General features: G+C 45.6%; 1 protein-coding gene across 4 annotated transcripts in view; it reads right to left on the bottom strand.

The window, feature by feature from the left end:
- LOC141047559 (uncharacterized) overlaps nt 1-18,808 on the bottom strand; it is a 101,377-nt gene extending 82,569 nt beyond the window's left edge. The window contains exons 1-2 of one of the 4 annotated variants that reach the window (XR_012219834.1): nt 18,426-18,808; nt 13,189-13,574 (exon numbers count right to left, since the gene is read on the bottom strand). Coding sequence is in view for 1 of the 4 variants with exons in the window: in XM_073542659.1 (XP_073398760.1) it covers nt 18,426-18,432 (7 nt within the window). In the remaining 3 variants the exon portion in view is untranslated. Of the gene's footprint in view, nt 1-13,188; nt 13,575-18,425 lie in introns of those variants that run through there. The other 3 variants (XR_012219833.1, XM_073542659.1, XM_073542661.1) reach the window with 3 other exon arrangements.
- Nucleotides 18,809-24,372: the final 5,564 nt, after the last annotated feature.

The following is a 24,372-nucleotide window of genomic DNA, read 5'->3' on the forward strand; positions in this document are numbered from 1 at the left end:
GCACTAACCGGAGGTCCTCTCAAGCTCTGTAAACCACTGATGCGGAGAGAGAGGAGACACCCTTTTTATCTTAAAGGTTCCCTCTCCTTGTCGGGTGGATCCCCTCTCTAGTTGGATGCTGTCATTGGCTTCATAAAAACACATTACCGGTAAGTAATACCTGCGTTTTTCCTTCAGAGGTAATTTGGGAAATATCTTCTAGTGCCTCTAGGTCTTGCTCAGAGTAGCAAGAATACGCTTCCTTGTCTAACGATTCCTCCATTTCCCATCTAGCTCTCTTATGACGACGTATTCTGGACCTTCTGGGGTGGCATAAGACTAGATACTGTGCTCTGGACCTCCTCCCTGATCATGGATGGCATATCTGCCATAAATGACAACTGTTCCTCTTTAAAGGATCTTTGTAATGCAATCCACACAATGGTTTCTTATGTGCATCTGTTATTTTAACATTACAAGCCAGACATCTCCTAGGTTTCTTCTGAGAGGCGAAACCGGATCATAAGGGGGCTCCGCTGTCCTACTTTTAAAGAAACAGGAGAGAGTTTGTTTTTTTTTTGAGACAGGAGAGTTTAAACAGGCAATGTGATCAACTTACACTGCCCAGGGGTTGCTTGGATGGCGCCTCTGAACGATTACGATTAATATCCATGGTCAGAATAGTGCATGTCCAACACACCTTAAATTACTCTTTTATAGGGTCTTACCTTATCCCAGATACTTAAGGAATGCCACCCTTTGAATATCCCCAAGTTCCACGCTGGAATGCACACTGCACCGTCCAAATCAGAGGTTCCCCTTTTAACCGCAAGTTTGTTCCATGCTGAAACTCACAAGCGTCATCAAAAGGCATCCCGATCTGAAGTGCATTCCATGCTGGAATGCACATTCCCCGAAGTTCAGCTGGAAACTGCAGCTTTGTGCCAAGAACCCTCTGCAGAGTGAAGTGGCATCAGGAGCAACATCCCACTCTACTAATCTGGCTGAGGGACCCCTAACCCAGTGAGGTATAAGCCTGGAGTGCCTTCACAGAGGGAAGGGTAGAGATTGATCCCTGTCAATCCCACTGAGCTCCCAAGGTAATTTTCGCGCCGACGCGCACCTCAATGAGTCTGTCCTGCTAGGGACGGGAAGAAAAAAGAAAGAAAAAAAAAAAATTAGAACCCACACAGGTAACCTAATGTACAGAATTGGTGCAGAAAATCTGCAATATTAAAATCTCACCAAATACTCATTAAGGAAATGTAGCCTTCAGCTATGTGCCCACAATGAGTTTTTGATGAGCATTTGTCATGTCGAAACACAGCGTCTTACAATTCCAGCAAAGTGGACAAGATTTATAGAACTATTATGCCGACTGCTTTTTTATTCAATGCTAATTGACCTGCGGTGCATGTTTCATATCTGCAACGTGTCAACTTCGGGTAGACCAAGTTTATATGCGGGGGGAAAAAAAAAAATCACGTGTTTTTAGTGCGTTTTCATGGTGGAAGGCATGTAATCCACATATGACCATCAAAAAAGATTTTGTCTAAGCCAAATATAAGAAATCAAAAACAAAAGCCAATTTAAAACATGACATAGCAACAGGAGACCAAAACCAAGAAAAAAAAAAAAAAGTTGCAAGTAACTCAATTTACTTAGTTGGTGCAGAAAGTTTGCAACATCAAAAACTTACCCAGAATCTCATTGGGGGAACATAGCCTAAATGTATTAACCTCATTCACGACATGCGCAGTACAGTACTGCTCATGTCTTGTGTATCCTTTTGATGTGGGCTCATGTCAGCTGACATGTGCCCCCCAACAGTCGTGGGTGAAATCGTGATCCACCCGCAGCTGTTCATATGAAATGCCACTGTCAATCTGACAGCTGCATTTAATGTGATCACTAATCCCGCCCATGTCATTTGGCCGCAGTTCGTCGATGGGTTGGCATGACAATCCAGGGTCTGCAGCAGGCCCATGTGGTTGACACTGCCGGATTGCCATGAACATTTCTGCTACAATGAGCAGGGCTTCAGCCCTGCTCCATGTAGCACAAGCAATCGGATGATCACAACTTTTAGTCTCTCATGGGGGACTATTAAAACAAGTTAAAAAAGTTACTACAAAAATGTAAAGAGTTTAAATCACCCCCCATTCAAAAAAGAAAAAAAAATGGTATCGCCATGTTCAGAGATCACGTGATCAAGATAAAATTAATCCGATCCGTAAACGGCGTAGCGCAGAAAAATCAAAGCGCCAGAATTATTTTTTTTGTGGCCTCAACATTGCATTATATGCAATAACAGGCAAACAAAATATCATATGCACACCAAAATGGTGTCAATAAAAAATGTCAGCAAACAACCTACAGTATATGTTTGGCATCTACAAACTCAATGACCTGGATAATCGCAATGGCAGGTCAGTTTTAGCATTTTGTGAACATGGGGGAAGGGAAAAAAAAAAAAAAGGAAACAAATGGGAGGCGGCGTGAAGGAGTTAAACTTTACATTAAGTCTTTTACTCATACCTTAGAGATAAGGCTTTGACTTTACTAGGTTGAAGCTTTAGGAATACTTTAACAACCAAATCATAATGAAGGCTCCAACTTTCAGAAAATTAGCCATTACCCATATAACTTCTCCGCTATTTCTGTGAATTGCATAGGAGTCATAGGTCTCCTATACCTTCACAGTAGTTGAACATTTCACCAAACCTACCTTATTTGCTCTCTTTATCTATTGCATATACCATATGCCTGATCTAACTGGATAATGACAGCCATTTCATGCTTTGCAGATGTGTAGATAGGTGGATAGGTGTTTAGCTCAGGGTGGGGGGGGGGGGGGACATCTGAAAGCACCCCCAGCGGGTAACCTTCATTACAAATATGGTAACACACTGATATTACCACCATATGGTGACAGTGGTAGATATCAGTCCAGCAGAACATACTATATATAACTGTACACTAATCAAGTGTAAGTTACAGATGACATTTTACCTCCCTTCCCTACTGATACCCCAACACTAAATGTCTCCATTACTGCACCTGCTATTAGGAGCACTGTTATCGTGCCTCACATAATGTCCACCGCTGTGATCCTAACATAGTAATAATGCCTCCTTCGTGCCCTCTAGATCGCAAAGTTGCCCCATAGAAAATATTAATGCTCAGGGCAAGTGCCCCAATATTAAAAAAAAAAAGTTCACGTTTTGCCCTTTTGACGGCCATAATACGCTGAGTGTTCCTATGACAATAATGTTTCCCAAGTACCCACTCAGTATTTAATAATTTCCACCGAGTCCCCCACTGTACAGATCCTCAATACACCATATAGTGGGCCAATAGATTCTTTATACAGAGAAGGACATCTACACAGCACCCCTATACACAGTATTGTGGGCCCACAGCATGATACCCCCACAGATCCTCTATGCATAGTATGAGCAGCCCACTGCATAATTACCTACACAGAATTCCTAACTGTTTAATAGCACCCCACAGTAGTCCCCATACTCACCCTCAGCTGTATAATGGCCCTCACAGTAAGCTCCAAACTGTATAATAGGGTGACCGCAAAAAAAAAAAAATCGATGTCGGAATTTTGTCCGTCTGGACCCCACAAAACGATTCCCCTTTCCAGATATTGAGATAGCCAAAATTTGAGCTCGATCAAACGACATTAACCTGTGCCGCTCGTCGCTCAAAGTTTGAAAAAAATCCAAATTGAGGTATTTTAAGATTTAGGTATTTTGCATAGTCTGTTAAACTATAAAGAATGTGACAACAACATTTCAGAAATAGCCCTGACCAAATTTTCGAACCATTTGTGGTATTTGAATGCAGAGTTGGTGGGATTATCGTTTTTTGATCCCACCATTACAGACAATGAAAAGTTGTTAATGGCTAATAAATTGCTCAGTAGCACAGATGAACCATCAGAGCACGCTAGGGTTGTAAATCCAAAAGTTAGGAAAGAAAAATTAAGAGAGGTAGGAAGTAACCGACTTTAATGACCTTCTGACAAAAGATGAAGAACAAAAGCAATGTCCTGCAAGTTGTAAGCAAATGCCGAGCATTATATTCTGACGTTTCAAAAACTACTTTAACAAAAGCTCTAGAATAGATTAGATAACTATGTAAAATTATCAACTCATGTAGGTTAGCGTGCTCTGATGGTTCATCTGTGCTACTGAGCAATTTATTAGCCATTAACAACTTTTCATTGTCTGTAATGGTGGGATCAAAAAACGATAATCCCACCAACTCTGCATTCAAATACCACAAATGGTTTGAAAATTTGGTCAGGACTATTTCTGCAATGTTGTTGTCACATTCTTTATAGTCTAACAGACTATGCAAAATACCTAAATCTTAAAATACCTCAATTTGGATTTTTTCAAACTTTGAGCGACGAGCGGCATGGGTTAACGTCGTTTGATCGAGCTCAAATTTTGGCTCTCTCAATATCTGGAAAGGGGAATCATTTTGTGGGGTCCAGACGAACAAGATTCTGACATTTTTTCCCCCCCATATGAGATCCGGTCACCCTACTGTATTATGGCCCCCCTACATCATCTTCAGTGCTAGATAATGGCCCCCCAATAGCCCCCAAAACTGAAAGATAAACCCCACATTAGCTTCCATGCTGTATAGTGGCCCAAAAAAGTTTTAAGTTATAATTAAAAAAAACAGCCATATCATATACTCACTAGTCTAGGATCCTGATGAGTCCACCAGCAAGGCCCGAGCAGACTAAGGCTATGTGCACATGAGTCGCCCTCCCAGGGCTGGCGGGGTACTCGGTACCGGGCCCGATGAGCTTCAATGGGAGATGTCACGGTAGCTGGGACCCGGCCCGTGGCCCTGGGCGCCCATTGTAAAAGGGGAAAAGTTCAGTGTGCTTATGTTGATTAAAGTTTATGAATGATTCTTGACGCCACCTGTGGTATTTAGCAATGAAAATGTTAAGCCGATGCTGCAGACAGATCCTATGGAACTGATGGTGTGGTGCAGCAAGGATGTTATAGCCCTCCACAGGCAGGGCTGTAGTCCCAGGGCAGTGTAGGTGAAGTGACACGTAGATGGTGCTGTGTCAGGCATGGGGGACGTAGCAATGCAGAGTAGGTTGATGCAGGAATAAGTGGAGGACACCAGGGCATGTAGTTCCAAAGCTTTACTCACAGTCTGTTGTGGTACAAGGGCCTGCATCCATGCCGTGTCCTCCGGGTCAGGAGCTCAGCCAACTTCCAGGCAAGATGAAGTCTTCCTTTCCAACACTCCGCCAACATGTGCCTTTTCTGAACGTTTCCCTCTTAGCGCCTAGAGTGAAGTACTCACAGTACTGAGTTAAACTGGAGTTCCTCCTGTCAGATGTTCCTATGAACTCTACTTGTACGGCAGACAGCTGTAGCCTGCTTCGGGGACTCTTTACTACCTAGTCCCGGCTCACTCACGATGCTGTTGTGCCCCCAAGTCTGGTGTGGGAATAAAGTGGTGACAACTTCTATTCCTCCAGTGTCTGCTGCAGGACCATTAGTATCCATACAACCTCAGGGACCGGACCCCGGCCTTGCGCTGTGAACTTGGGAAGGGTTCTGCTCTAACCCTAGTCCTTATTTACCTTCTTCTCCTCATGTTCCGTACAAATCCTTTCCTTCTTATGGAGAGAGTCAGGCTTTCTATCAATGTCCCTTTCCTGTGCCAGCGGACCCAGGTCACTGAGGCCAGCTGCAGCACTTCCTTCCCTCCATCCCACTCAGGGGATCTTCTCTCCTCCTCTCCCTCTGTCAGACTGACCAAGTCCTTAACTCTTCCCACTCTTTTGGTGCAAACTAAACTCGCCTCCCAGCACGCTTTGTGTTCCAAGCAGGGAGCCACCAAAGTGTGCTTTGCTACACTACTGTGTTGTGTTGGAGCGTGGTCAGGTGTCTCCACCTTACCTGGATGGTGGGGCACCACACCTCAGGAGGAGGTGCAGTACCTCTGTGGTGACTGAACCCTCAGGGGCACCACACACATGCTGCGGATTCACATCTGTTGATCCGCAGGTAAAACTGCAGCTAAAATGACCTGCAGATTGGCCAGCGGTTTTCCCCTGCAGTTTGACACCTGGACAATGGAATAGGTGGCAAACCGCAGCAGAATCCGCAGAAAGTCGACATGTCAATTCTCTTTCTGCGGATTCAAAACCTCAGCTTTTGCTCAGTTGAAAATACGCAGCATGCGCACAGCAGAATGCAAATCACATAGACTTACATTGTACTGTACACTGTCTGCAGAACTGCTGTGGATCCGCAGAGGCCAAATCTGCAGCGGATCCGCAGCAGAATCCGCAGTGTGTGCACATAGCCTAAGGGTATGTGTACACGGTGCGGATTAGCCTGCAGATTTGGCTTAATCCGCGGGTAAAATAATCCACAGGTAAAACGCAGGTTTAGTGCAGATTAGCTTGCAGATTTCACCTACGTTTTGACGCCTGCGGATTTCTATAATGGAGCAGGTGTAAAAACACTGCGGGTCTGCACAAAAGAATTGACATGCTGCGGATTTAAATCCACAGATAATCCGCAGCATGTGCACAGCATTTTTCATTTCTCATAGACTTTAATGATACTGTACAATGCAGCAGAATCTGCTGCTGATACACAGGGCCAAATCCGCTGCGGATCCACAGCAGAATCCGCAACATGTGCACAGACCCTAACACCGCCATCGCGCCAGCACACACAGGACATTAGAATCCCAATGGAACGACGTTACCTCGCTGGGACTCTGATGTCCTGCGCGTTTGTCCACTGTTCTGAAGATTGCAGGCTTAAAGAGACAAGTAGTCTACAGAGCAAAGAGCTAGTGGAAGGAAACATCTGCTCCACCACAGGGCTTAACCGTATCAGTACGCTGTCCAACATAGTTATTATTATTATTTATTTATTTATTTATTTATATAGCACCATTGATTCCATGGTGCTGTACATGAGAAGGGGTTACATACAAATTACAGATATCACTTACAGTAAACAAACTAACAATGACAGACTGATACAGAGTGGAGAGAGGACCCTGCCCTTTCGGGCTTACATGCTACAGGACGGTGGGGAAGGAGACAGTAGGTTGGTGGGTTGCAGCAGTTCCGGTGTTGGTTGAGGTGATATCACCGGTAGTGGTGAGAGAGAAGGAGGTAGTGGGGTCATTGCAGGCTGTAGGCTCTCTTGAAGAGGTGGGTTTTCAGGTTCCGTCTGAAGGATCCAAATGTGGTTGATAGTCGGACTTGTTGGGGCAAAGAATTCCAGAGAATAGGGGCTATTCGGGAGAAGCCTTGGAGGCGGTTGGGTGAGGAGCGAATAAGTGTGGAGGAGAGAAGGAGGTCTTGGGAGGACCGGAGATTACGTGAGGGAAGGTATTGGGAGATTAGTTCAGAGACATATGGGGGAGACAGGCTATAGATGGCCTTGTAGGTCAGAATTAGTAATTTGAACTGGATACGCTGAGGGAATGGAAGCCAGTGAAGAGATTTACAGAGGGGAGAAGCGGAGGAGTAGCGAGGAGAGAGATGAGTTAGTCGGGCGGCAGAGTTAAGGATGGACTGGAGAGGTGCGAGGGTGTGAGCAGGGAGGTCACAGAAAAGGATGTTGCAGTAGTCAAGGCGGGAGATGATGAGGGCATGCACAAGCATTTTAATAGATTGAGGGTTGAGGAAAGGGCGGATTCTGGAAATATTTTTGAGCTGGAGGCGACAGGAGGTTGAAAGAGCTTAGATGTGCGGTTTGAAGGACAGGGCAGAGTCAAAGGTTACTCCGAGGCAGCAGACTTCTGGCACTGGGGAAAGTGTGATGTCATTAATTGTTATAGCTAGGTCAGGTAAAGAAGATCTGTGAGATGGCGGAAAGATGATGAGTTCAGATTTGTCTACATTGAGTTTGAGGAAGCGAGAGGAGAAGGAGGATATGGCTGATAGACACTCTGGGATTCTGGAAAGCAGAGAGGTGATGTCTGGGCCAGAGAGGTAGATCTGAGTGTCATCAGCATAAAGGTGGTTGTTGGAATAATGCATATTGATCTGTATGTATTGCAACAACTACTACTGTACTGTTTTATATATTGTGCATATTGTGAGATTGTTAACAAAGTTCAGTGACAAAAAAAAAAAAAAAAAAACCAGACAGGATGCCCCCTCCTTCTCTTCCCTTCTTGTTGTTGTAATGCTCCCATGCTGCAAGCCACAGCAGATACCAGACTGATCACATTTCATGGTGTAAGCTGTTCAACCTGGATATGAATTAATCTACATTCTGTGTTGCTGACTCTGGATGTTACGCTGATTAATCTGCTGCTAACAGGTTATGGGCTCAGAGTCCTATAGTCCCAGATCCCCAGAGCACAGAGAAAAGAAAAGAAAGGAAGACAGCAAAGATGGCCGCCAGCAGCAGCAACTCCATGAAGTTTACAGTACCAAGTCTCACTAACCAGAATTATCAATCCTGGAAATTTAAAGTGAAAATGTTGCTGATAAGAGAAGGTACGTGGAAATACACACAGGAGCCTAAACCTGACCCAGTATCACAGGAGTGGATAGAGATGGATCAGAAAGCACAAAGTACCATATCACTCAGTATAGATGATGATCAGATTGTGCATGTGTGTAAAAGTGAAACTGCAAGAGAAATGTGGGAGCAGCTGCAAAAGGTGCATGAGAGGATAAATTTAAGCAATAAGCTTTATCTCATGAGAAAATTGTATCAGTCTAAACTACAGAATGGCCAGGATATGCAGGACTACATAACAAGCATTCTAGAGATTGTAGAACGCCTGAGAGGCATTGGGGAAGATTTGAAGGACTTTCATGTAGCCACATTACTGCTTAGTGGTCTTCCAGAAAACTATGACACGCTTGTAACCGCACTAGATGCGCGCCCAGATGATGAGCTTACATTGGAGTATGTCAGAGGGAAGCTCATAGATGAATATAAGCAGAAAGCGGAAGGTGTAAACAGCAGGACATGCGATGCAGAATCTGCTTTACAGACAAAATCTAAATGATAACAGAAAGCACCTAAAAGAAACACGTGAATGTTTTGTTTGCAAGAAATCAGGACATTTGAAAGCCGACTGCAGAGTCTGGAAAGCTAGAATGAATCATCTGACAAAGCAAAGCAGTCTTCAAAGGGTTAAAAGTGCTGTGTCTGCAGAAAATGATTGTGAATACTGAAACTGCATTTACTGTCAGTGTAAATACATCAGAGCATGCATGGTTATAGACTCTGGAGCAACTAGTCACATGACTAATAACAGGGACTTCTTTTCTAAGCTTAACCAAAGTAAGTCAGAGAAAGTGATTATGGCTAATGGTCAGTACATGACTTCACAAGGTATAGGAGATGGTTATATTGATTGTCAAATCTCACCAACACAAAGCAAGAAGATCCCAGTAAAGGATGTGCTCTATGTACCTAGTCTTGAGAGTAATTTACTATCTGTGAAGAAACTCACAAAACAAGGAAATGAAGTTACATTTAAGCATGATAGCTGCATCATCTCAAAAGAGGCCCACACACTAGCAGAAGGAAAAAAAAAAATCACAAATGAACTTTACCAGCTTAAATGCAAAGAGTGTGTGTATACTGCTCAGGAAGAAAGGCACAATAACTGCATTCATGTATGGCATAGGCGCCTAGCACACAGAGACCCAGAAGCAATAAGGAAGTTAGTTCAAAAGCAACTAGCTGAGGAAATTACAATTGATCTATGTACCGTATATACTCGAGTATAAGCCGACCCGAGTATAAGCCGACCCCCCTAATTTTGCCACAAAAAACTGGGAGAACTTATTGACTCGAGTATAAGCCTAGGGTGGGAAATGCTCCATAGATTATTCCCCCATATGGTGTCCCCATAAGAAGCTCCATAGATTATTCCCCCATATGCTGCCCCCATAAGAAGCTCCATAGATTGTTCCCCCATATGCTGCCCCCATGCTGCTGCATGTAAAAATAAAAAAAATAAAAAAAAAAAAAAAAGACATACTCACCTCTCCGTCGCTGGGTGTCAGGTGCCGGTGTCACTGCTGGCACCTGAGATACTCACCTGTCGTGCGTCCATGGCTGCTCACCGCTATCTGCACGTCATCAGTCAGTGACGGTCAGACTGCAGGGGGCGCGGCGCGCACTAACCACGTCACCGCACCCTCTGCTGTCTGAAGTCACTGACCGATGACAGACAGCAGCAAGCAGCCATGGACGCAGGACAGGTGAGTATCGCTATACTTACCCGTCCTGACGCTGTGTCTTGAGCCCCCAGCTTCTCCGCGCTCTCTTCCTGCCTTCAGCGGTCATGTGGTACTGCTCATTAAAACTCATGAATATGCGCATATTCATGAGTTTTAATGAGCGGCACCACGTGACCGCTGAAGGCAGGAAGAGAGAGCACGGGGAGAAGCTAGGGGCTCAAGACACAGCGTCAGGACGGGTAAGTATGACCTGACACCCCCGCCCCCCCCCCTCCCCCTCTGACCCCCTTTGTATATGACTCGAATATAAGATGAGAGGGGGACTTTCAGCCCAATTTTTTGGGCTGAAAATCTCGGCTTATATTCGAGTATATACGGTAACCAGATAATGAAATGTACTAGCTGCATCAAAGGGAAAATGTCTAGAAAAGCTTTTCCTAAGAGAAGTACTACAAGAACAGGACAGACACTAGATTTAATACATACAGATGTCTGTGGTCCAATGAGCACTCAGACTCCTGGGAAGAAGAGATATTTTCTCACATTTATTGATGATCATTCAAGATATACAGTTGTCCATCTGCTTCACAGCAAGAAAGAAGTTCCAGAGAAACTTGAAGTATATCTAGCTGAGGTATATAATAAATTTGGGAGAATGCCAAAGATTCTATGTGCAGATAATGGGACTGAATACACAAGTAATGAGACACAGAGCATTTTAAAGAAAAATGGAATCCTATTTCAGACCACTGTACTGTACAATCCTGAGCAAAATGGTGTCGCAGAAAGAAGGAACCGAACACTCTGTGAAAGTGGAAGAAGTATGTTGTTTGATGCAGATCTGCCCACAGCATATTGAGGTGAAGCAATCATGACAGCTTGCTATCTTCAGAACAGACTACCAGGTAAAGCTACAGAGAAAACTCCGTTTGAGCAATGGAACAGCAGAAAGCCAAAACTACATCATAAGAATATTCGGAAGTAAAGCGCTTGTACATGTTCCCAAAGAAAGGCGAACTAAGTGGGAATCTCACGCTAAGGAAGGGATCCTGGTAGGCTACAGTGAAACCCAGAAAGGTTATAGGATTCTACACCCAGAAACAAACAAGGTCACAATAAGTAGAGATGTAGTGATTGATGAGAACTTTGTGTCCCCCAAGTTTTGTGACATCACACCAGTAGTCCAGCTGAAGTCACAATTACAAGACAATAACAAGGAGGATGTAGAGGTCTGGCTGGATTCTTCAACCACTGAAGGAACAACAGAAAAATCAGGTGAATCTTAAAGATCAAACAGAGGCATACCAGCTAAACGTCTATCATACGTCAAGACACTACCTGAATCTGAGCCGCAGTCATGGGATGAAATGCAAGAACTACCTGTCCATGAAAGAACAAAGTGGATCAATGCTGCAAATGAGGAAATCAAATCGCTTCATCAACTTCAAACTTGGAAACTCACCAAGCTGCCACAGGGCAAAAAGGCAATCAAGTGCAAGTGGGTCTTCAAAACCAAATATGATTCTGAAGGTAAAGTCCACAGATTTAAAGCAAGGTGGGTGGCAAAAGGATATTCTCAAAAGTATGGCGAAGATTACGATGCTACGTTTGCTCCAGTCGCTAAACAGACCACGTTCAGAGCTTTGTTAGCTGTAGCTGCTGTACAAAAGATGAATGTCAGACATTTGGATAAGCAGTTGTTGAGTGGGGGTGTTGGAATAATGCATATTGATCTGTATGTATTGCAACAACTACTACTGTACTGTTTTATATATTGTGCATAGTGAGATTGTTAACAAAGTTCAGTGACAAAAAAAAAAAAAAAACAGACAGGATGCCCCCTCCTTCTCTTCCTTTCTTGTTGTAATGCTCCCATGCTGCAAGCCACAGCAGATACCAGACTGATCACATTTCATGCTGTAAGCTGTTCAACCTGGATATGAATAAATCTACATTCTGTGTTGCTGACTCTGGATGTTACGCTGATTAATCCGCTGCTAACAGTGGTAGTGGAATCCATTGGACTTTATGAGTTGCCCCAGACCAAGTGTATAGATTGAGAAGAGTAGGGGTCCTAAAACGGAGCCTTGGGGGGACTCCAACAGAGAGAGGGTGGGATGAGGAGGTGGTGTGGGAGTGGGAGACGCTGAATGTGCGGTTGGAAAGGTATGAGGAGATCCAGGATAGGGCAAGGCCTTTGATGCCGAAGGAGGAGAGGATCTGTAGTAGGAGGCAGTGGTCAACTGTGTCAAATGCAGCGGACAGGTCTAGAAGCAGGAGTACAGAGTATTGTCCATTTGATTTGGCTGTAAGTAGGTCGTTAGTAATTTTGGTCAGGGCTGTCTCAGTGGAGTGATGGGGGCGGAAACCAGATTGTAGATTGTCAAAGAGCATGTTAGATGATAGTTCGGAGGAAAGTTCAGCGTGGACATGCTGTTCCAGGAGTTTGGAAGCGAATGGAAGCAATGATATTGGGCGATAGCTGGACATAGCGGTTGGTAGTTAGGCTATGTGCACACGATGCGGATTCTGCTGCAGATCCGCAGCGTTTCTGGCCCTGCGGGTCCGCAGCAGTTTCTGCTGCGTTGTACAGTACCATTGTTTTCAATGGTAATACCAAAAACGCAGTGCACATGCTGCAGGTTACAATCCGCAGCATGTCAATTCTTTGTGCGGATTCCGCTGCGGTTTCACACCTTCACCATTGTGAGGTGTGAAACCACAGGGCTAAACCGCAGGTATTTTGACCTGCGGATTTTTCAAAATCCGTGCAGAAAAATCTGCAGCACTTCCAACTACGTGTGCACATAGGCTTAAGGGTAGCGTAGCTCTGGGTGGGCCCCTCTTAACAGGGGACCCAGGGCGCCCTCACGCTCTGCCTTCCCTGTGTTGGTTGTCACTCTTTCAGTCTCACCTCATCCATTCCTTCAGATAATGAGCAGTTGTACTTATCTAAGAATTTGACACCCTCCTATAGAATAAGATTTTTAATGTTGGAGCAATAAAGAGTTAATTTAGTGAAAAGCATAAAAAAAAGGTATAAAATTGTTAGGGTAGGTTCATTTGAGGGTATTTAAATAAAAAAAAAAAAAAAAAAGAAGAATTATTTTTTTTCCCCTCCTCCCCCTTTTTACACATATACAGTATATGCCATGGGGTTTTTTTTTCCAATGGTCAGTGAAATAAATTGTTCATCTGCACTGACACATTCAATAATGTTGATACAAGTACTGTCCACTTTTCCACTGTCAGCACTTCCACCAAAAATATGGTCATGTGAACGAGCCTTTTGCGGTAAGATGAGACTTGTATGGAGATATTGGAAACCAGAATTATCAATAAACGATACTAAGATTCCCTGCAATAAAAAAAAAAAAAATTAATGAGGTGAAATTTTAACCCTGCGCGTTCAAATTCACCAAACAATTTTGCCCCTATCTACATAATGGGGAAAAAGTGTATGTATGTATTGGCATCTGCACCGTCGTAGCTACAGCCACAAAATTTGGCACAGTCACACGTCTGGACCCCGAGAGCGTCCTAGGCTATGTTGTGAGGCAAAATTTTAACCCCGCGCATTCAAATTCACCAAACAATTTTGTCCCTATCTACATAATGGGGAAAAAGTGAAAGGAAAAGTGTTGGAGGCAAATTGACAGCTGCCAGATGTGAACAAGGGGGACTTAAAGAATGAGAGCGATGGCGCCAAAGAGTATATACCGTACAGTTGCTAAGGTGGGGTCCTGACATGGGATACTCACCACACATGGGGATATGAACACACACACACCCAAAATGCACCACACACTACCACGTGCTTCAAAACACATACCACCCTCAGCACACATTTCACCACACATACACCAACCTCGCCACATAAAAGTCGAAACACAAAAGTCGCCACTCAAAACTCGCCATGCTGCTCCAGAGCTGTTTAAAAGATGAAAAATGAGCTGTGATTGGTTGCTATCAGCAACAGTTTTCTTTGTAGACAGTTGTGGTAACTGATGCCCATTATTCTTATCATTTCTATGGTGTTATCGTCCTTCTGTAGAGCTGGAAATAACACAATTTATTACCGTGTCAACACAGACCACCCTCTGACACAGACTGCAGGGGGAGCCCAGTATCACACAGGATAGGATTAGATACACGGCTCAGCAGTCAGTATCACACAGAATAGGATTAGATACACAGCTCAGCAGTCAGTATCACACAGGAGAGGATTAGATATGCAGCTCAGCAGTCAGTATCACACAGGATAGGCCATTCAAGAATAAGAGTTACCGTATAACACGGAGGACCGTGAAACTAGATACCAATCAACAAGGAGAAAGGTCCTCCAAATATTCGTTTGGGAAATTACATATTTTCTATAATTATATATGAATGATTGTCCTTCACCCAGTGGCTTGGTTTTTTTTTGCTATTTCATTTCAAGTATGGTTTGCCGTCTCTGTTTTACTCTGTATTATATGTCTGAATAAAAATATATTTTTACTCTTATTGGAGGACCTTTCTCCTTGTTGATTGGTCACACAGGATAGGATTAGATACGCAGCTCAACACACAGTATCACATAGGATAGGATTAGATACGCAGCTCAACACACAGTATCACATAGAATAGTATTAGATACACGGCTCAGCAGACAGTATCACACAGGAGAGGATTAGATACACGGCCCAGCATACAATATTGGAATAGATACTAGGCTCAGCACACAGTATCACACAGAATAGTATTAGATACACGGCTCAGCAGTCAGTATCACACAGGAGAGGATTAGATACACGGCTCAGCAGTCAGTATCACACAGGAGAGGATTAGATACACGGCTCAGCAGTCAGTATCACACAGGAGAGGATTAGATACACGGCTCAGCAGTCAGTATCACACAGGAGAGGATTAGATATGTGGCTCCCCTGAGGCTTCAGTCGCCACAGAGGTACTGCACCTTCTCCTAAGGTGTGGTGCCCCACAATCCAGGTAGGGTGGGAACTCCCTTCCACATTCCAACACCTGCACCCCACACACAGGATAGTTCAGCAGGGACCCATCCATGCTTTATGCTGGAAAGGTCTTAGGGTGCCTTTTGTGGTCCCTGGCTTCGTAACACGAGAGGTGCTGGGGAGTCGGGTGGAGTTAGATATAAAAGAGAGGGAAGGTGTAGGATTTCAAGTCAGTCAGTCAGGGAGTCTGCAGAAGAAGGCAGGCGGAGTAGGAGAGGACAGCCACTGGGTGAGGAGTGGGGATCCCTGGAAGAAGGGATGGAGGAAGGAGTGCTGCAGCTGCCCCAGTAAACTGGGCCAGCTGGCACGGGAAGGAAGAGAAGGAGAAAGAGACGTAGACTGGAGACTACAGATTCCATAAGAGATAGAACAGATCGGAACGAAGGAGAATAGAAGGATGGTGGGAAGCAGGTTGAGAAAGAGAGAGAACCCTTCCAGTCCAGAGAGCGCAAAGGCCAGGGCCCGGTCCCTGAGGTTGATTGGATCTTTATGTCCGGCAACAGACACCGGAGGAATAGTGAGCCACTAACGCCTTGCTCCCATCATAGACTTGGGACTAGAGTTGAGCGACTTTGGTCGGATCAGGTTTCATGAAACAAAATTTGTTTCAGATGAAACTCGTCCGACTAGGGCAAAAAAAGTCGGAGTTTCGTCCGAAACCCGACCCCAATGCAAGTCAATGGGAAATAAAAGTCGGCATTGAGCGGATGAAATTCATCCACTCAATGCAGACTTTTATTCCCCATTGACTTGCATTGGGGTCGGGTTTCGGACGAAACTCCGACTTTTTTTGCCCTAGTCGGACGAGTTTCATCTGAAACAAATTTTGTTTCATGAAACCCGATCCGACCAAAGTCGCTCAACTCTACTTGGGACACAACAGCACTTGGATAGTGAGCCAGGACACAGAGAGGAGTCCCCAAAGCAGGCTACAGCTGTCTGTCATACAAGTAGAGACTAGGAACACCTAGAGAGAGGCATTCCAGGGTAACTAAGTACTGGAGTGCTTCGCACCTAAAGGCTCATTGGAGTCGTTCAGTAAGGTACATGTTGGCGGAGTGTGAAGGGGAGAATCCTATCCTGCCTGGAGGTTGGCTGGGGCCCTGACCTGAAGAACACAGTGCGGAGGCAGGCAGTTGTGTGATCTGCAAACAGTGAGTAAAGCTTTGGAACCGCATACTCTGGTGTCCTCCAGTTATTCCAGCACTGCTACACCTGGGTACCAGCATCTATACCATTCTGCGCCTTTCCTCATCCATTTGCACCTACACTGCCCTGGGACTACAGCTCCACCTGTGGGGAGCTACACCATCTTTGCTGCACCACACCATCAGTCCCAGTGGATCTGCACGCAGCGTTGGCTTAACATCTTGCTTGCCAAACACCACAGGTGGCGTCACGAACTATCTAAATAAACTATTCTACCACTATTGACATCACCGCCAATGATATTGGATGCCCAGGGTCACGGACCAGGTCACTGCTGCTGTGACACCTTCCACCCTGACATCGGCCCGCTACCGAGTACCCCGCTGCCCTGGGTGTAAGGGGCAACCCAGATTCACGGCCCAGCAGACAGTATTACACAGGATAGGATTAGATACATGGCTCAGCACACAGTATCACAGAGAATAGTATTAGATACACGGCTCAGCAGTCAGTATCACACAGGATAGGAATAGATACACGGCTCAGCAGTCAGTATCACACAGGATAGGATTAGATACACGACTCAGCAGTCAGTATCACACAGGATAGGATTAGATACACGGCTCAGCAGTCAGTATCACACAGCATAGGATTAGATACACAGCTCAGCACACAGTATCACACAGGATAGGAATAGATACATGGCTCAGCAGTCAGTATCACACAGCATAGGATTAGATACACAGCTCAGCACACAGTATCACACAGAATAGTATTAGATACACGGCTCAGCAGTCAGTATCACACAGAATAGGATTAGATACACGGCTCAGCAGTCAGTATCACATAGGAGAGGATTAGATGCACGGTTTTTAAGTGCAATATAATCACTATAATTTGTTATAACTACCCACAGTTGGTTACTATGCCCAGGCAACGCTGGGCTCTTCAGCTAGTAGCAAATAAGTTTAAAAAAGGCATGTGCACACATTAAGTATTTGCAGCAGACATTTCTGCACTAATAGCACCTCTCTCGTCAGGTAAGGCTGGTTTCACATTCGCGCTTTTTAAGCGCACGCACGGCCGGGGGTAGCTCCGCCCCCGAGCCGGCTCTCTGCCCGGCGTGCCCGCCCCTTCCTTGTAGCGCCGCCTCCTAGCGCACAGCGGCGCCTGCGATCGGCGCACCCTATCTTTAGCATAGGGTGCGCAGATCGTGCGCAGGCCGTGCGCTAGTTGCGCTTTGACCTGCGCTGCGCACTTTTGACGGTGCGCGCCAAAATCAAACTTTTCGGATTTTGGCGCGCACGGCGCACCGTCAAAAGTGCGCAGCGCAGGTCAAAGCGCAACTAGCGCACGGCCTGTGCACGATCTGCGCACCCTATGCTAAAGATAGGGTGCGCCGATCGCAGGCGCCGCTGTGCGCTAGGAGGCGGCGCTACAAGGAAGGGGCGGGCACGCCGGGCAGAGAGCCGGCTCGGGGGCGGAGCTACCCCCGGCCGTGCGTGCGCTTAAAAAGCGCGAATGTGAAACCAGCCTAAAGTGCTGTATAAAATAGGAGTCTTTGATAAATTTTTCATCCCTTTCGGATGACCGGATCATGCAGCTTTATATGAAAATCCCTATTATAATTGCCAGACCTGAATTAACAAGCATTTCTCACCTACTGTGTCCCCCCATTTCCTTGTAGATTGTAAGCTTGCGAGCAGGGACCTCACTCCTAATGTCACTGTTTGAATTGTCTTAACTTGTATTGAATTTATTGTCTGTACATGTCCCCGCTTAATTGTAAAGTGCTGCGGAATATGTTGGCGCTATATAAATAAAAATTATTATTATTATTATTATTATTATTATTATCCCCTTCAGTGAGTGATAAACACAAAGCAGAATAAAATAGGTAGCAAATGCATGAGATTTAAAAAATCTCAGTCACTTTGCTGGTACAGCAAAATACTATATTTAGAAAAAAAAGTGAGGATAAAAGCACAGCAAAAACGCATTGTGTGAAAAAGTCCTAAACCTTTAGTTGATTGTATGATGATACTTACCAAACATAGTCCACTCAAGTAAGTTTCCACTGGTTAAGTTGCCTCCTGAGCTGTGCTGAGGACTTGTGTAGACCTAAGTTGGCTACAGCTGTATGATTCTCTCCTGCTTGTAGACAGCCAGTCTCACCTCTGTGGATTTTGGGATTTCCTTCCCACAGCATGAATTAGCATATAATGGCATCCTTTATCACAGTCTATTGGTAAGGTGGAGACCTATTGTCACAATCCTCTGCCACACTTGTAAAAACCAGACCTTTGACAGCACAGAAAAACAAGTTCAGCCACTCAGTTCTTCATGGCGAGACCATTCATTTCTATACAGCTTCCCACCTGCTTGTTTTCCCTTTATATCCCCCCCCCATTCTTTGATTGACAACTCTGACTTCACAGAGCCAGGGAAAGGCAGAGATAGATGGAAAACAACATGTGGGAAGGTGCACCTAAATGTTTGGCTCCACCTTGAAGCATCTGTACTTGGTTTGAACATTCATTCTGTCTGTCCCTTTAAAAGATTTAGATGTGCGTAGCATTGCAACTATTAAAGAGGTCTTCCAGGTTTGTTATGAGCATCTGCATCTTGTTACAAAAAACTTCTGAATTCTCACATCACACACAGCGTGCTTTGTCAGGAATCTTCGGTGTTGTCGGCGAGACTGGTCAGTCATGTTACTGCAAGAATGCGATAAGTAGAGATGAGCGACTTTGCCTTTTTTCGGGTCGAGTCGGGTTTCATGAAACCCGACTTTCTCAAAAGTCGGGTAGAACGAAATCGGCCGGTTATCGTGAAAAGTCATAGGCCAACTGAAACATGAAACCCAATGCAAGTCAATGGGGAAGCAAAGTCGGCAGGGAGTGGAGGACATTAAACACACCTACAGTGCCCATTAGAATGGCAAAAACATCAATTTTTATTACTAAAGCTTGTCAACCTTAATTTACTTCATAATAATAGTTATGCACTGAAAACTGGGGGTTATTTGGCTAAAGTTGTGGAGGGGTAGGGCTGGCTCCAGGTTTTCGTGTTCCCTGGGCCAAAGAGCGCCCCTTTAACACATACCACAACTCATGATGCTCCGATATGGTAGAGAAATAGCGGTATAGTACAATGAAACATACTTCACTTTTTACATCTCATGACTGATATCGATTTTAAATTCTCCAATAGCTCCAAAAACGGACAGTATATTACTCCATACAGTATTATGGGCACCGCATAGTGCGCTGTACAGAGTAATGAGGCCCATATATTTCTCCATACAGAATCATTGGTCCCATATAATGTTTGAAACAGTATATGATGAGCTCCACATAATGCTACAGTATATGTTGGTCCCCATGGATGAAGCTCCACTGTCTTATGGGCCCAAATAATGCTCCATATATAATGGGCCCAAATAATGCTCCATATATAATGGGCCCCACTTCTAATGATCCAGTGTATAATGGGCCCTGTAAATGCTGCTCCAGTGTCTGATGTCCACCTTTGGAATGCTCCAGTGTATGGTGTGCCCCATATATCATTCTCCAGAGTATAGTGCTCCCCAAAAATTGCTGTCCCAACATTGAAAACAATTAAATAAGTCTCCTCGCTAGGGAATCCCTGTACTAGTCTGGACTCCTTGTCGACCCCATCTTCCATCTCACTGCACTTGGCTGTTTAGGCAGAGGGCGTACAGACGTGATGTCATTGCGCTCTCTCATCAGAATATGACTGTCAGAACACGCGGAAGACGTCATGGCGGTGGAGCAGGGAGAGGTAAGTATTTCAACTTTGCAAGTGCTGTGATCCGGAGCAAGCAGGGGGGGCCCACTCGTTGGCGACGGCACTGGCACAGGGCCCCTCATAGTACAGCGGTGTATGGCAGTGTGTCTGACGGCGGGTCCTCCCACCGGCAGAGACACTTTTGCGTACTATGAGGGGCCCTGTGCCAGTGCCGTCGCCCATGAGTATGCCCCCCACACCTGCTCAAGGAACCTGCACTTTCATCGGCACCTTCCTCTTTGTCACCTTGTAAGGTGGTATAGTATGCGGGAAGGGGAACCTGAGTTTCCTCAGGGTCAGATTCTGGCTTTGTAGAGTGTGAGGGCAATGTAGTGGTCTGGGTCAATGTACCAGCAGAATCATCTAGCAGTGGCTGGGCATCAGTGCACTTGTGGCATCCCCAGGAGTACGGTCGCCACAATGGCATTACCTTCCTCCTAGGGAGTGTATTGTTATGCTTGGGAGCAACGAAGGATCTCTCTAGCAGTTCAGCCAACAAACAACACATTTCCCACTCCAGGCCAGCAGGGAGACCTCTGAACCTGACTGCTGAGGAGCTGCTCTCTGTGGTCAGGAGGAGGTAAGTTAGGGCACTCTGTGCAGGGAAGGGGAAGTGTGTGGACGTGAGAAGGGGAGCTGGAGGATGAGCAGAGTTAAGGCTCACTCCTAGCTGCAGCGCATGGTCCGGATTCCGGTCTCCGAGTTTGTAGGGACACTGACATTCCTGCAGCAGAAACCGGAGGAAGTAGCAGCTGTAAATGCTCTGTATCCAACTAAGGCTCGGAAGCCCCAGCATCGACGTGTGGGAGCCAGAAGGATAAGGCTACGGATGCCTGCCATACGAGAAAGTTCCAAAAGAGAGTCAACAGGGGGACCTTCATTGAACTCAGCACTGTGAGTACCTCAGATAAGCGCTAGAACGGAGGCCACACTACCTATCTGCAGAGAGAGAATTCAAAATTGTCTTCCAGGCTGACCAACTCCTTCTCCATCTGTGCTCTGGGTCCTGGATGGCACTTACCAAGTACAGGTAAAGGAACTGCACGACTGTGTCTGTCATCTTTCTCCTGCGCCTGGCGCACGGCTCTGCTACATCCTGCACTGCACACCATCTACCAACTCTTTCATCTGCCTTGCGACTACGGCCCTACCTGTGCTGGGCTTCTACATCTTAGCTGCACCACAACATCTGTCCCAGAGAAGCGACACTGCAGCGCTAAGCAATCTAATCAGAAACCACAGGTGGCATCAAGTATCATTCACCTATAAACGTAATTCACCCCTTTGCATGGATGCCCAGGGCCACGGAACGGGTCACCACCACCGTGACACATGCCTGTGTGACACCGGTCCGGTACCGATTAACCCCACTGCCCTGGCTGGCCACCCACACTCCATGTCTGATTCATCTTGGACTTGGGAATTCATGATTTGACTTGATAACCCAGGCATGGTATGATAGAAAGAGCTACATGGACTAATGTGAAGTGTGGCCTGCTGCATCATTCACTTTTGGTGGGGGTGAAGGACACAAGGAAAGGGGTTCTTCCTGACCAGAAGCCAGCACTTGACAACTCAGTGCTTGCATTTTTTGAAACTTCAGAAGAGGAGGCGATAGACCTGGAGGCTGTGTCAGTAATGTATGCCAAAACTTGTTCCTGAAGCTCTGGCTTTAAAAGCGGTTTACCTACTCCCAGAAAAGGGAGCCTACGAGGCCTTGTGGAGCCAGACAATGACGCCGGCTCACCACCTCCTGCCTTAGGTGCTATTGTGCTTTTGCCACAACCAGCAGAAGCACCACCACCAACATCACCATCAGGACCAGCTGGCAACCCCCGCCAACTTCCACGGCCTCTTCCACCATACTTCTTCATTTTTTTGAAAAAGGTACCCAAAATAACAACAACTATATGGTACTGTAAAACAAGGTAAAGGGTCTATAGAGTATGGGTGAGAATTTGAATCTCACTGTAGATAGGTGGACGCTGAACTATTGTCTCAGGCCCAGTAGAGATTACACCACAATGTGACAGGCAGAAATTGGCTGGTGTATGTGAAGACAGAAGCTGTATATAGTATTGGTGAGAATTTGAATCTCACTGTAGATTGGAGGACTCTGAACTATTGTCTCAGGCCCAGTAGAGATTACACCGCAATGTGACAGGCAGAAATTGGCTGGTGTATGAGAAGACAGAAGCTGTATAGAGTATTGGTGAGAATTTGAATCTCACTGTAGATTGGAGGACGCTGAACTATTGTCTCAGGCCCAGTAGAGATTACACCGCAATGTGACAGGCAGAAATTGGCTTGTGTATGAGAAGACAGAAGCTGTATAGAGTATTGGTGAGAATTTGAATCTCACTGTAGATTGGAGTAACTACAAGGTGTATATAGAATTGGGCAGAATTGGAATCTCCCTAGAGTGTAGGTCTGTAAGAACGGACAAACTCCTCGGCTTTTCCTTACAGAGTCACACACTTAGCTTCAATTTGGCCGTGATACCAGTCGGTACACGGTACTGTGTGAGGAGCGTACACCGCTGTACGGTGTGTGAAAAAATGAACGCTCAGTAGCTCACCAGGACAAAACAATAAAATTTGGATTGCTTTGAAAAAAGCAGTTTGCTCAGCAGTGTGAAAACAGCAATGCAGATATCAGGGAGCCTTAAAAGGCAGCCTAATAACCAACAGAGCTGATGCACCAAAATATAGCCTCCCCTTGCACTGCACAGTAACTGGTGTGTTGTACAGGCAAAATCGCTAGCAGCAGAAGTAGTTTTTGGAATCTTCTTCCCTTCCTAATGCTCTCCCTACAGAATCATCATCAGCAGCAGCTCTCCCTATTCTGAGATCAGCATAAGTAACATGGCGGTCGGCGTGCACGCCCTTTTATACCCCCTGTGACGCCACACAAAGCAAGCCAATCACTTGCATGCCCTTCACAAACATGGTGGTAACCGCTGCCTATGTCATCACGTTGCCCACAGTGTCCGTTCTTCCTGATTGGCTGAAAAAGGGCGCAAAAGCATCTTTTGAAACGTGACTTTGGCGCAATGGTCACCGACCTCACGCTAAGGTCGGGTTTCGTTTCATGAAACCCAACTTTGGCGAAAGTCGGCGACTTTTGAATTTTTTCGACTCATTTCGCGCAACTCTAGCGATAAGCATACTACCGGCCACATTCCCACAAGATGAGCACTGCATCGCACAATTTTCTTGCATTGAGCATTCCATTTGCATCGTATCGTGCTGCCAGTGGGTCCTTGTAAATGAACCATTAGAGATGATCCAACTTGTTCGGAAAATGTTCGCCAATCTCAAATTCGGAACGAACGTAACTCATTCGGATTCGTGTTCGTTTTTCTGAGTATTTACCCTCAAAGTTGGCAAATTTTGGGCACTGTTCGGTAAATGATCGCATTTCCAGTAAGTTTTTTTAGGACTTTGGTTAGTATAGTGGTTCTGTATGAATAGCTGGGGGGGATGTGTTTTATGATTGGAGGAGGTATGTGTGGCACACCAGGAGTCCGGTTGCCACAGTGACATTGCCTCCCTCACAGGGAGTAATGTCATGCCTGGAAGCAAGGAGGGGTCACCTTGTAAGGAACAAACAGTTCGTGGGATGCAGTGAGTAACCGGAGACAGAGAAGGGGTTAACCAGGATTTACTAAACAATCAATAACAAGTATTACTCTACGCAGGGAGGTAAAGACAATCAGACAAAGAATATACAAAGAAAATGGGACAACTTATCGGTTGCAGTTCTGGCAAGGGGAAGGCTGGAAAGTATCCCAGCGGCGTCTTAAATGATGCACAAAGTCTCTGGCTCTGCTACAGAGAAAAAATTAATACTGCCACCCGTCAATGCTTATGGATTCTGTCCTGCTTGACTTGGGTGCGCTGAAACGTGGAAACAGTTCTGGATTCCTCAGAAATGGCGCCGGGCACGGGTCGTGACTCAGCATGTGTACAAGCCGCATCAGCTCGCGGTCTCTCGGAGTAGTCTCTAAGCAGTTTGTCCTGTATTTCGGGTAAAACAGGGGTATCCAACTGTGCACGTATGGACAGTAACTTAATAGCATCACGAGAAGTCTCCAGTTCAGCACATGGAGGTCTGGGAAAAGTGGAGTTGTCAGTGCAAGCAGAGGACAGGGAGTCAACCGTCTCCTGTTGCCTTCCCGCCAAG

Source organism: Dendrobates tinctorius, unplaced genomic scaffold, assembly GCF_039654945.1.
Source record: "Dendrobates tinctorius isolate UK_male_01 unplaced genomic scaffold, ASM3965494v1 ptg000128l, whole genome shotgun sequence".
Taxonomy (NCBI): domain Eukaryota; kingdom Metazoa; phylum Chordata; class Amphibia; order Anura; family Dendrobatidae; genus Dendrobates; species Dendrobates tinctorius.